Consider the following 14616-nt stretch of genomic DNA (forward strand, 5'->3'; position numbering starts at 1 on the left):
TGGGTGCAGCCTTAAAAAAAAAAAAAAAAAAAAAAAAGAAAGAAAGAAAAAAAAAATCTCAAATGTTACAACAAATTTTCCCACATTAAATTAATTGTTGAAAGCTTACTTATGCTTCTTTATTAAAAGCCATGTATATAAAACTGTAGAAAGAAAGTTTAAAAAGTATTAAATAAAAGGAAAGGAATCGCCCACTGTTAATATTTCAGCATATTTTCTCTTTTTGTCTACATACATTTTTACAGTTTCTATCAAAGTAGTATACATGAACTTTGTATCCTGCATACTACAACTGTAACAGCAGAATTATCTTTTTTAAAAAACGAACATATGGAGTTCCCGTCATGGCTCAGTGGTTAAAGAATCCGACTAGGAACCATGAGGCTGCGGGTTCAATCCCTGCCCTTGCTCAGTAGGTTAAGGATCTGGCATTGCCGTGAGCTGTGGTGTAGGTTGCAGACACAGATTGGATCCCACGTTGCTGTGGCATAGGCCGGCAGCTACAGCTCCAATTAGACCCTTAGCCTGGGAGCCTCCATATGCCATAGGAGTGGCCCTAGAAAAGGCAAAAAGACAAAAATAAATAAATAAGTAAATAAATAAAACATACATATATTTTATGACTATATAATATCCTTTTGTAGATTTTCATAAATTGCCAAAACTTGGTATTTAGGTGATTTTATTTTTTACATTATAACAAAACCATATGAAAAGAGATCAATGTTTAGAGCAGCCAAAGAGACTCCAATTTGTATCCTGCTCCCAATTCTCTTTTTTCTTTTTTGGCTGCACCCATTGCATGCAGAAATTTCCAGGCCAGGAATCAAACCTGTGCCACAGCTGTAAGTAGAGCCATAGCAGTTATAACTCTGGATCCATGACCCACTGAGCCTCAAGAGAACTCCTGCTTCCAACTCGCAACAGCTGTGTAGTTTTGAGCAAATTACTTTGCTTCTCTGATCCCCTCATCCTATGGCAGTGAGACGGTTAAATGAAAATAATGTTTTAAAAGATGCCTAGCACAATGCCTGATACATGCTTAATAGTGGTTATTATAAAAATCTTTCATATTTTAAGTGATTTTCTTAGACTAGAGTCCCAGAAGTAAATTTATTCAATTGATAATGTGAATATTTTAAGGCTCTTGATAAATGCCACCAGATTTTCTTCCAAACTAATTAGTCTTCCAGACTAATTTAGAACCTCAACGGTAGTGTGGGAACTCCTGACCAGCAATATATTAAAAGACAAATTTAGAAAGAAAACTAAGATTACATAAAAGCCAATTACTTAATAAAACCTTAGTATAATGTATATATGTGTGTATATCACTAATAAATTAAATTTCATGTAGACTTACCCTACATGAGGAGCTGGTATCCCTTTATGGGAGGGAGACAAGGTCTGAAGTTTGTTTCCCAAAGAACTGCTACCTGAAGACATTTTACCTGAAGGAACACCTTATAATAAAAAACAATACACTCTGAAAAAGAAAAATCACATAAAACAGAGCATCTGACAAGGAAAATGCTTTAGTGGCAATAAATGTTTGTGGCAATAAATCAGAAAGAGTTATCAAATAAGAAAAAAAATTAAATAAAATTTCAAGAGAACATACAGCATCCTTCATTTCTAATTTCTATATTTCTTTCTCACAATTTACAAATAAATAAAGGTATACTTCAGTAATAAATATCTTCTTCAAACCATAATATCTGTCTATTAAGGATAACTCTCAAGTTCAAAGAGGTACAAGCAGATAAAAGCAGAAAAACACTGTGGTCAAAGAAGTACGGAAACTTGGTCAACTGCTCTAAGAAGATAATATGTCAATAACATCAAGGACAGACATTTAAACTGAAAAACAAGGACTATAAAATATCTAGAGTATAAGCTACTGAAAGGTACTTTATTTTTATCCAAACTACTACCAAACTACTGATCTTCAACATCTCATCCTAATTATAAATCTACTTTTAATAATCCATAATAGAAAACAATCTTTGTTTCCTTCCTTATTGACACTGTTTTAAAAAAAAAAATCAAGTTATTTTATAGATCTCATTACCTACAACAGTTTTGCTAGTTCCACTTGGTTGTGGTAACCGTGAAGATCCTGATGAGGTGGTTCCAGGAGAATTTGACTTTTTAAGTGCAGGCGGCTTATACTAAAATAATGAAAATAGAAAATAAAATATTTTATCAACATCACTTTTTGATTACGGATTGTACTTTCAAAAGTGCACATTCCCTTAAATGAGCAATCTTTTTATTAGCTACTGAAATATCCAAATTGAGAAAATGTAGATTAAAACATATCATGTCAGAGAGAGGTTTCCCAAAATATGTTTCTTTTCAAAACTGGAGTACTAAAAGTTTGGCTCAGACGTTCCACTGCTAAAATAAACTAAGAGAAACATTTCCCAGTTGAACGAAAAACAAAATGCATCAAACGGAAAAAATTTCCTCAATGTTAAGATTTTAAACTTCAAATAAATATTAACGGAAAAAGCTTAGAAATGCCCAATGATGCTCAATTAGTGGTGCAGCTTTAAAGGTCAAGATTTTCACATGTTCCTGGGTGTGGTTTTATATTTCATTATGTATAATCCAGTCATATTTCTTACAGATAAAAATTCCTACGAGTACATATTGGTCTGAATAAGTTTTATAATAGCTGTTAATGGATGGCCCCAATATAGATAGAAAGAGCTAATTCTGGCTTTAATAACCTCAACCATACCATGTTATATGAATGGGATATGGGCTGACAAAAATTAGGATATTTCAGCTTATCTTGTTTATTTTCATTTTTCCTCCACTTTCTAAAGGAATGTCACCATTAATTTTATTTTACTGTCTCTTATTTGAGCTAAATTTGCTCTGTTACTGAATACAGAAGTATCTCATTGATCACCCACTCCAACATAAAGAAATAAACTTGCGCAGGGTTATATTACAACTTAACAGACAGGAATTAAAATTCACATCACCTTGATTTTAGCCCTATGCTCCAACTAAAAGGTGATTAATGTGCTTGCATGTGTACTTGAGATGAATGTATTATTGAGACTGCTCTGGACTTTATGAGAAAAACTGGTTTTAAACCTAATTTTCAAAAATCAAACCATATTTATAACCAATAATCAATACAAAATTTAAGATGTGTCACTACCAAAAACTGCTGGCTAAATGCAAATTTTATTTTATTTATTTATTTATTTATTTTGTCTTTTTGCCTTTTCTAGGGCTGCTCCTGCCACATATGGAGGTTCGCAGGCTAGGGGTTAAATCGGAGCTATAGCTGCCGGCCTACACCACAGCCAGAGCAACGCCAGATCCAAGCTGCGTCTGCAACCTATACCACAGCTCACGACAACGCCGGATCCTTAACCCGCTGAGCAAGGGCAGGGATCGAACCCGCAACCTCGTGGTTCCTAGTCGGATTCGTTAACCACTGTGCCACGACGGGAACTCCTAAATACAAATTTTAAAGTCAAACACAGTAACTCTTCAAAATTTAGTTTTTGACCTCTTACAAAAATAAATCTTGGTAATAGGGTCACACACACACACACACACACACAAACAGCATGCCCATCTGGCAGAATTATGCCAGAAATTATAATTTCTTAAGTACCTGACAACTAGAAAACCTTCAATACCTGTCTATCAAATGAAAAAATGACTAGGAGACTTTGGAGATGAGTCATTTAAGACACTGTTTCTTTGAAAACCTAAGAGGTATTTCTTGTTTAAAAGAGCATCTGGTTAATATCAATCTCTCCCACTAAAATTTCAATGAAGACATTAGGAAAGACTTGAAAACTAACAATATCGAAAACACCTAACAAAGACTGGTCAAAATATTATTTACAGACATGTCCACTAGAAATACAGCCAATAAAACTGGATTAAGAAACAAGATTGATGACCCATTCATATTGTGCTAATTACCAAAAACAAGGCAAAATGATTAGCATTAATAAAAGGTGCTTGTATGTGTCTTTTGTACTGAGAGTTCAAGTTTTAGGTAGAGAGTGTCTTGACAGCATTATATACTAAGACTAAAGATTTTTACACACATTTTAGGAATTACCATTATTAACTTAATGGCTTACAAACAGAAAAAGGCAGAATATTCCTTTCAAAAGGTGCTTTGTCTTCTCCCCTCTAGATTAGGTCTCCTACAATTTTACTTAATTTTTTGTCAGGTTTTCTGAGATGACCAGAACCTAGCCTAATCTTACTTATTTCCTATAATATTTCCTATTACTCTCAACCAGGACTAGTCAGGTTAGTTTCCTTACTGAATCCTCATACTACTCCGAATGCTTCTTGTTTAAAACATTCACCTGCCTCTCAGTAGCTTGCTGTTCCCCTGACCTAGATAATATGACTCCTTCTTATTGAGCTGTATTTTATCTATTGTACAACAGATACTGTACAAGCAAATTCTACTGGTAGGCTCTGAGAATGACTCTAGCTAGCAACAATTTTGTATAAATTCATTTTAATGATCAGAAGAACAAAATCTATTATTTAGAGTTGTACTCAAGATATGTTTCTTTCATTCATCATGTAAATGTCTGTGAGGTGATTATTTCATGTGTTTTTATACAAATCACAAATTCAACAAATTTCCTTGGAAAAGTATTTACGTTTACAGAGAATTTTTACTTAAATTGGGAAAAGCTTAATGAATGTAGAGGGCATTCATTTCTGATAAAAAGATAGAAGGCACTATTTAGACCAATCCCTCAACTAAAAAAATAAAAATGCTTAGAAAAATTATAAAAAATCATTTTAAAAGCAGTGAATGTCAAATGAGAGGAGAAAGAAGTGTCAAGCCAAGACTAGGTGGGACTGCAAGAAGAGTCTGGCCATCACATGGATTTGCTATATGGTTATGCATTACTAAGTGGACAAGCAAACTAAAGCGAATAATTGAATTTAAAGTGATTTCAGACTGGTAGAACTCTTAAATACCTGGAAGAAACATGTAAAAAAATCTTCCCTGGAAGAAGGCACTTCATAAGAATAATCCTCATGAATAACTTTTAAAGGGCAAGAGTGGAAAATGGTCAGTAATAATTAACGACATGAGGAAAACAAGCAAGACAATTATCCATAAAGGTCACGTGATATATAGCTACCAGACACAGTAATATAAAATGATTATGCTTACTACATTCCAAGAAATAGAAGACAACTGTGAGAATATTAACAGAGAACTAGAAACTATAAAATGTTAACACAGAAATTTAGAAAAAGTCAACTTCAAGAAATTAAAAATACAGTAACAAATACGAACTCAACTCAATGGTGGAGGAGCGAAGCAGCTGTATAATCCCCCCATAGGTAATCATTTTTAAAAGAGGATTTAAAAAATAAGATTTTAAGAGATTGGAAAAACATGGAAAGAAAAGGAAAAACAAAAATAGTCAACAGAAACTGACTACAAGTAAGCATAGGTTTGTTAGATTTTGCAATTAAGAACTTCAAAATAGGAGTTCCCATGTGGCTCTATAGGTTAAGGACTTAATGTTGTCTCTGTGAGGATGTGGGTTTGCTCCCTGGACTTGCTCAGTGGGTTAAGGATATAGTGTTGTGACAAGCTGTGGTGCAGGTCACAAGTGAGGCTCAGATCCAGTACTGCCTTGGCTGTGGGGCAGGCCCCAGCTGCAGCTCAACCCCTGGCCCAGGAACTTCCATATCCTGCAGGAGTGGTCATTAAAAAATAAATAAAAACCTCAAAATAGTTACTATAAATGTTAAAAAAATAAAAACATATACACAAGAATTAAAGGGGAATTCTCACTATGGTGCAGTGGATTAAGAATATGATTCTATGACTACAGCAGTTCTGGTCACTGTGGAGGTGTGGGTTTGATCCTTGGCCTGGCACAGTGGGTTAAAGGATCTACTGCTGCTGCAGCTACAGTGGGCACAAGTTGCGGCTGTAGCTCAGATTCAATTCCTGGCCCAGCAACTTCCACATGCCATGAGAGTAAGCCATTAAAAAAACAAACAAAAAAAAAAAATTAAAGGGAAGTATGGTAACATATAGGTAATCTCAATAGAGAAATGAAAGTAAAATATAGTTATTTTTCAGATAACCAAAAATAAAATTCATTGTCAGCAGATCTGTACTATTAGAAGGCTAATGAAACTTCTTCAGTCTGAAGAGAAATGACAAAATACGACAACTGAAATTAGTAAGAAATGAAGATGTCTTGAAATGAAAATATGAGTAAATGTACAATGCAAAATATATACATGTATGTGTAAACATATTTATGTCAATATATGTATAAATATATATTCATGTATTTATTTTCTCCTGATTTCTTTAAAAGACAACTTTTAAAGCAGTGAGTATACACATAACAATACACATCAAGAGTATTGATGGTATAATTTCTACACAGTTTTATGTATTTACAACTGCACTAAGATGAGAGGGATACAAACATACCCATAGACAAAGTTAAGTTAAAGACGCATTTTATTATTCTTAAAGAAAGCATTTTAAAAATTATAAGGGCTATGGAGTTCCCGTCATAGCTCAGTGGTTAACGAATCCGACAAGCAACCATGACGTTGCAGGTTTGATCCCTGGCCTTGTTCAGTGGGTTGAGGATCCGGCGTTGCCATGAGCTGTGGTCTAGGTTGCAGGTGTGGCTCGGATCCCCGTGTTGCTGTGGCTGTAGGCCAGCAGCTACAGCTCCAATTAGACCCCTAGCCTGGGAACTTCCATATGCCACGGAGTGGCCCAAGAAATGACAAAAAGACAAAAAAAAAAAAAAAGAAAAAAAAGAAAAAAAATTACAAGGGCTTATGACTAGAAAGCCAACAGAGAAAAATAAAATGTCTTTTACTAAAACAGGAGAGACAATGAAAAAGTAACAAAGGAATCAAAAAACAAAAACAAAAAAGAAAAAATAGAAAATCAATAGCAACATGGCAGACTTAAACACAACATATCAAGAATTAAACATTAAATGGAAAAGTCAAAATACTTCAACAAACAGGGTGAGGTTATTTGGAGTTCCCACCATGGCACAGCAGAAACGAATCCAACTAGGAACCATGAGGTTGCGGGTTCAATCCCTGGCCTTGCTCAGTGGGTTAAGGATCCGGTGTTGTTATGAGCTGTGATATAGGTCGCAGATGCAGCTTGGATCCCACATTGCTGTGGCTATGGCAGGCCCTCAGCTACAGCTCCAATTCGACCCCTAGCCTGGGAACCTCCATATGTCGCAGGTTCGGCCCTAAAAAACAAAAACAAAAACAAACAGGTTGAGGTTATCAGACTGGATTAAAAGAAAAAGTATAGGATGTCTACAGGAGATGCAGAAATGCACATTAGGTTAGAGAATAGAAAGAAAATAAGCATAATTCGGCAGAAGTGGTTATATATTATTGATGAAAAAATTTCAAAACAAAGAATGTTGCCAAAGACAAAAAGGGACACTCCATATGATGAAAGGGTCAATAAATGTGGAAGACATAACAAATTATAAATGTAAACGCATTAAATAGTAAGAGAAATACAAATTACTTGAAGCAAAAGCTAGCAAAATTAATGAAGGATAGAAAAATCCACAACACAGTTAAAGTTTCTGGTAGTAACTGATGAAACAAAAAAGGCAAAAGAACATGGAAGATCTGAATAAAACTAGGAGTCACCTTAACCTGACTGACATTTATAAAATTTTATACCCAACAGCTGTAGAATACACTCTTTGTTTTTTTACATGCCACAGAACATTCACTAAAGAAGACCACATGCTAGTCAAGAAAACAAGTCTCAATAAGATGAAAATTTTACAAAGTATGTTCTCAGACCACAACAGAATTAAATTAAAACAAAAACACCCATAAAAATAAAACAACTAGAAAAGTTCCAAATTTAGTTGGCCCTCCTATATCCATAGGTTCTGCAACCATGGATTCAACCAAGTCAAAAAAAAAAAAAAAAAAAAATCCAAAAGTTCCATAAAGCAAAGCTTTAATTTACCACAAGCATGCAACTATTTACATAGCATTTACATTGTATTTACAACTATTTACATAGCATTTACATTGTATTAGATAATATAAGTAGTCCAGAAATTATTTAAAGTATGTGGAGAGAATGTAGGTTATATGCAAATACTATGTGATATTATATAAGGGACTTATCCTTGGTGGGACAGGAAGAGTGTGTGTGTGTGCGCATGCACACGTAAGAGGGTGTCCTGGAACCAATCCTCCAAGGATACCAAGGGACAACTGAATCTGGAAGTAAATAACTCATATTTGAATAAAATATGAGTAAAAGAAGTCACAAATTTAAAAATGTTTTGACCTGAGTAATAAAGAAAAAAAACCCACGTATTAAGGTTATTAAAGATAACTACAGCAATGCTAGAGCAACAACCAAAAACTGTTTCTTTGAAAAGATGTAATAAAACTGATAAATCTCCAGATAGAATAATCAAAGGGAAAGGCTAATCAGAGAGAAAAAAATGAAAACTTATATTAGGAATGAAAAATAGATATCACTACAACTTCTACACATGTTAATAAGTGAATACCTTAGGTCAATAAACCTACTTACATAAACAAATTACTTAAAAGATGCAAACTGTCAATAATGACACCAGAAGAAATGCAAATCTGGACAGCTTTAATATCTACTCAAGAAAATGAGGTAGTTGAAAATCTCTGAAAAAAGAAAAACCCATACCTAGATAGTTTCCCAAATGAATTTTAGCAAGCAAAAACAATAGGAATAATACCAATACTATAAAACTGTACAAAAAAAGAATTTACAAAAACTCTTTCAGGCAATGGAGGAGAAAGTAACTGCAAATCCATACGAGGCCAGTATTACCCCGATACCGAGACCAAGCTAAAAATATCAAAAGAAGAGAACTGCAGACCCATACCGCTTGTGAGCACAGATATAATAATTCTTATATAAATTTTAGCATATAGGAGTTCATGCTGTGGTGCAGCAGCTTAAGGATCAAGCATTGTTTTTGTGGTGGTGCAGGTTTGATCCCTGGTCCAGCACAGTGGGTTCAGGATCTGGCATTGCACAGCTGTGGTGTAGGCTGCACCTGCAGCTTGGATTTGATCCCTGGCCTGGGAACTCCCATATGCCACAGGTATAGCCAAAAAAAAAATGTTTGCATATAAAATCCCATAGTACATAAAAAGGGCAATAAATCATAATGAAATGGAATTTATTCATGGAATACAAAGTTGGTTTAACATCTGAAAATAAGTAAGTGCAACTGCATATTAAGAGCGTGAGAAAAAAATTATTTCAATAAAGAGTACTCAACAGAATTCAAAAAAGAACTCTTAGCAAATAGAACTTTCTCAGCCTGACGAAGGGCACTGACAAAAATCTATAGCAACATCATACTCGATGGTGAAAAACTGTATTTTTTTCACCCAAGAACAGGAACAAGGCAAGGAATCCACTCTCACCACTTTAACATTAGACTGAAAATTCTAGCTAATGCAATAAATTATTTAAAAAAAAAAAATACAGAATGGAGAAGAGGTAGTAAAACTGTCCTGATTTACAGGGGACATGACTGTGTACACAGAATGGTCCTACAATATATCTACAAGGCTATTATAATTAATCAGGGAAATTTTTTTTTTTTTGGTCTTTTTACCTTTTCTAGGGCCGCTCCTGTGGCAAATGGTGGTTCCCAGGCTAGGGGTCTAATAGGAGCCGTACCCACCAGCCTACGCCAGAGCCACAGCAACATAGATCTGAGCCGCGTCTGTGACCTATACCACAGCTCATGGCAATGCTGGATCCTTAACCCACTGAGCAAGGCCAGGGATCGAACCCACAACCTCATGGTTCCGAGTAGGATTCGTTAACCACTGTGCCATGACGGGAACTCGTTAATCAGGGAATTTAGCAAAATAGGAGAGAACAAGAATAAAAACAACATCAAAATGGATTAAGAAGTTGTGGTACATAAGCACAATGGAATACTACTCGGTCATAAAAGGAACAAAATAGGAGTTCCCGTCATGGCTCAGTGGTTAATGAATCCGACTAGGAACTATGAAGTTACAGGTTCGATCCCTGGCCTTGTTCAGTGGGTTAAGGATCCAGTGTTGCCATGAGCTGTGGTGTAGGTCGCAGATGTGGCTTGGATCCCGCATTGCTATGGCTCTGGTGTAGGTCAGAGGCTACAGCTCCAACTGGACCCCTAGCCTGGGAATCTCCATATACTGCGGTAGCAGCCCTAGAAAAGGCAAAAAGACAAAAAAATACAAAAAACAAACAAAAGAACAAAATAATGCCATTTGCAGCAACATGGATGCAACCAGAGATTCTCATACTGAGCAAAATAAGTCACAGAAAGACAAATACCATATGATATCATTATATGTGGAATCTAAAATATGGCACAAACGAACCTATCTATAAAACAGAAAGAGACTCACAGAGAACAGACTTGTGGTTGTTGATGGGGAGGGAGTGGGATGGACTGGGTAATAGCAGATGCAAACTATGACATTTAGAATAGATAAGCTCTGAGGTCTTGCTGTATAGCACAGAGGACTATATCCAATCTCTTGGGATAGAACATGATGGAAGACAGTATTAGAAAAAGAAGGTGTATATGTGTATGTGTGTATGTGTGTGTGTGTGTGTGTGTGTGTGTATAACTGCGCCATTTTGTTGTACAGCAGAAATGGGCACATTGTAAATCAACAATACTTTAAAAAAAACTCAAAAAAGGAGTTTCTGTTGTGACTTAGCAGTAACAAACCTGACTAGTATCTATGAGGACTCGGGTTCAATCCTTGGCCTCACTCAGTGGCTGAAGGATCTGGTGTTCCCATGAGCTGTGGTGTAGGCTGCAGACACAGCTCGGATCTGACATCACTGTGCTGTGGTATAGGCTAGCAGCTACAGCTCCAATTTGACCCCTAGCCTGGGAACCTCCATATGTCACAGATGTGGCCCTAAAATGACAAAAAGACAAAAAAATAAAAAGACTCCAACTGTAGCAGCTCAGATTGCTGAGGAGGTATGGGTTCAATCCCTGGCCCAGTGCAGTGAATTAAAGGATCCAGTGTTGCTGCAGCTACGGCATAGGTCAATTTAAGCTGGATTCAATTCCTGGCCCAGGAACTTCCATACATTAAGGGCGTGGCCATAAAAAAGAAAGAAAAGAAAAAGAAAGAAAAGAAAACCTAAATTTTTCATCACAAGAAAAAAATTCTGTAATTACGGTATGGTGATGGGTGTTAACTAGACTTACTATAATGATCATTTTGCAATATATACAAACACTGAACCATTACATTATAATCTAGAATATAATGTTCTATGTCAATTACACTCAATTAAAAAAAAAAAAAGAAAACCCAAATAAGTGAGAAACATAACAAATTCATGAACTGGAGAATTCAATATTAAGATGTTAACTTTCCCCAAATGATTTATAGACTTAATGTAATCTCAATTATATATTAGTAGACATTTTTTTATAGAAATTGGCATCAATCCTAAAATTTATATATAAATGTAAACAACCCAGAATAACCAAAGCAATTTTAAAAAGGAAAAACAAGTTGGAGAATTAAACTACATGATTTTAAGACTTATAAGGTATAATATTTAATATGGCAATAGTGTGGTATTGATAAAAGAAGACACAGACAGATTAATGGAACAAAACAGTATGTCCTGAAATACATCTATTCAACTTCAAACAAGGTACTAATCAATTTATTGGAGAAAGAAGTCTTATCAACAATGGTACTGAAACAAGAGATTATCCGTATTAAAAAATTAACAATTGCCCTTTACTTTACACGATACAAATATTAGCTTGAAATGATCCACAAATCTAAATGTAGGAGTCAACACTATGAAATTTATAATAGACAAAGGAGAAAAACCTTTGCAACTCTGATATAGGTAAAGATGTCTTAGAACTAAGTAGCATAGAAACCATAAAAGAACTAACTGATATATTACACTTCATCAAAGTTTTAAGCTTTTGCTTTTCAAAAGCCATCCTTAAGAAAATAAAAAGCCAAGTCACAGAAGGGGGGAAAATATTAATATGTATTTTCTCTGAGAAAAGACTTAGAATATATAATACCACCTTGACTCAATAAACCTAAAAAAAGGATCAAAAAAATCCTGCCAGAGACTTCACAAGAGATAAAAACGACCAATAAGAATGAAATGATACTGAAAATTATTAGTTTTCAAAGAAATGCAAATTCAAGCCACAATGATACATCTGAATTTAATAAAATTCCTAATGAAGAATTGGGAAAGTTTAACTAAACGGTAGCACTTCTTATTCTTACCTACTGGAAATAGACCTTCATTGTATCTGTATCATTATTTTAATCAGGGTAGGGTCAAAAAGTAGGCTGGAATCAGGCCAGACTATAGTAGCTCAGTATAACAAGGATGCATTTAAGCATCTTCAGGACAAGTATTCTACTTATTTTACCAATATAGATTCAGTACTTGGCACAGTGTATGCTTCAAAGAAGGTACTCAAAATCTTAAATGAATAGAGATGAGAAAATATGAAGTCACATTGAAATATATATATAAGAACTGCGCATGTAATCAGAACTGATGTAATAATTTAATGTATGAACTATCAACTACCCGGATTGCGCATTTAGAAATCGTTTGGCGCAAAGTAGTTAAAATAGACACATTTTATTTCCTTTGGTCTACTATTTTATCTTAAAATAAAACAAAAAATCCTATTAGTGTTCTTAACTGTTTAAAAGATATGAGATGTTTGACATCTGTTTTGGAAATTCTTCAAAATGAGTTTTCTTTGCTGTTCTTTCCCCACTATGCTGATGGTAATAACGATATGCTCTAATTCCAATAATATTAACAAAAATTCAATAGGAGGATTTTCTCAAGGAGGTCTCAATTGTAATGGGGTCTTTTAATCCAATATTTCACTCGTAAGTAACAAGCAAAATGGATTTGATTATTTATTGCTTGCTAAATTTACAGTACTAAAAAAGACTGTTTACAACTGAAAGCTCTGTAAAAACTTTTATTTACTTACAATTGTAATATCATCAAAGTTAACATACACTTAAAATATAAAAATAAATTTCATGTAACAAAATCCTTACATGGTTTATGGCTAAGTGCTTTCACATTCATCATTTATTTTGCTTCTCACAATAGTTAAATAGATTCTTCACAGAGGAAGAAATAAAGGCTTACATAGTGTCATTTGCCTAAAAGTTTAAAAGTAGAAGTTTGGATTTGACCTCAGGTTTTCATTTCCTCAAATGTGTTACTTGTACACAATGCAAGAACATTCAGTAGTACTTACATGATTTTCAGGTGAAGATTTTTATTGTCATCTTCTCACTCTTCTATCCCCTCTAGTTTTCTCTGAATCTGCTGTGCCTATTTTTAACTAATTTTCTCACTTTTTCCCTAATGCCTCTTCAATCTGTATATTTTTAGGTCTTTACTAACTCGAGTCCACTTTAAATTTTGTTCTCAATTAGCCAAATTTCTTTACTAAATACCTGAATTTTGTAAAAAATTTTAGCAGGTGAGAAAACTGAGGTTAAATATTCTGTAAAAAATACACACAAAACTGTGAACTCAGTCATTTTCTCATTTATTTGTAAAAATGATTACATTGAGTGCTTTACCTGTGTCCTAGAAGTTGGTTTTCCTTTGGTATCAGTAGAAAATTTGCCTTTATTACTAATACGTGCTGCTTGTTCTTTACAGAAATTTATATGTCTATCAGCTGCATTTTCATTAAATCTCCTCTGGCAATATGGACACTGAATATAATCTAAAATAGAAAAAAGAAACACATTAATGACATAACACTTGAAACGGGATATAGAGGATTACAAATTTTATGAACAGGAATCCAAGACACATAGTAATAACATTTGATAAGCAAAAACTCTCATTTCCTAAGAACCACCCAAACTATCTTAGCTAAACTTAGTGAAGGCATTTAAGCAAAAAGTCTGCTGGTACATGATAAATTTTCCTCAGAATCAAATTTGAGGGGAAAAAAAAGATAAACCCTCAAAACAAAAGAATGAATAATTAAAGGGGAAATGTTCTTTTTTGCCTCTATAATACCGTATGTTTTCATCATATATGTATTCTTCATATGGTAGACTAGGTTAAGCAGTAATAATAATTACATTAAAAATACATTTTAAAAATTGGGCACATCTGTTAAAATCCTTAATTTCAATTAGAGAAAAGCTGTCAAGAAATAGCTAATAGACTACACACAGTTTTATTTTCTCTTACAGTTCCCAACAGATGGAAGAACTGATAAAAATATCTCTCATTAACATAATTAAACTAAATTTAAGAAACAGCAAATGTTTCAAAGATAAAATATCCTCCCCAAATGCAATGTATGCTATAAACAAAATTTCTTTCAAAATTAAATCTTAAAGTTATCTCAGACAGAACCAAATTTTGTAGCACTGTAAGACTTCAAATCTGTGAGATATTGAGAAGAAATATAACAATTTAGTAGTGTCAAAAAAAAAAAATCTTCATTTTATTTCAATAGGTTCACTTTTTGAGAT

The 14616-nt window shown here is 34.1% G+C and overlaps 1 protein-coding gene across 4 annotated transcripts in view; it reads right to left on the reverse strand.

Moving 5' to 3' along the window:
- The window catches only part of ZC2HC1A (zinc finger C2HC-type containing 1A), a 58643-nt gene that overhangs the window by 19903 nt on the left and 24124 nt on the right, over positions 1-14616 (reverse strand). For 2 of the 4 annotated variants that reach the window (XM_005663013.3, XM_005663015.3), the window contains exons 5-7: positions 13702-13850; positions 2072-2171; positions 1364-1451 (exon numbers count right to left, since the gene is read on the reverse strand). In XM_005663013.3, the coding sequence (XP_005663070.1) occupies positions 1364-1451; positions 2072-2171; positions 13702-13850 (337 nt within the window). Of the gene's footprint in view, positions 1-1363; positions 1464-2071; positions 2172-13701; positions 13851-14616 lie in introns of all 4 variants that reach the window. The other 2 variants (XM_013996660.2, XM_005663014.3) reach the window with 1 other exon arrangement.

This window comes from Sus scrofa, chromosome 4, assembly GCF_000003025.6.
Source record: "Sus scrofa isolate TJ Tabasco breed Duroc chromosome 4, Sscrofa11.1, whole genome shotgun sequence".
In the NCBI taxonomy this organism is placed as follows: domain Eukaryota; kingdom Metazoa; phylum Chordata; class Mammalia; order Artiodactyla; family Suidae; genus Sus; species Sus scrofa.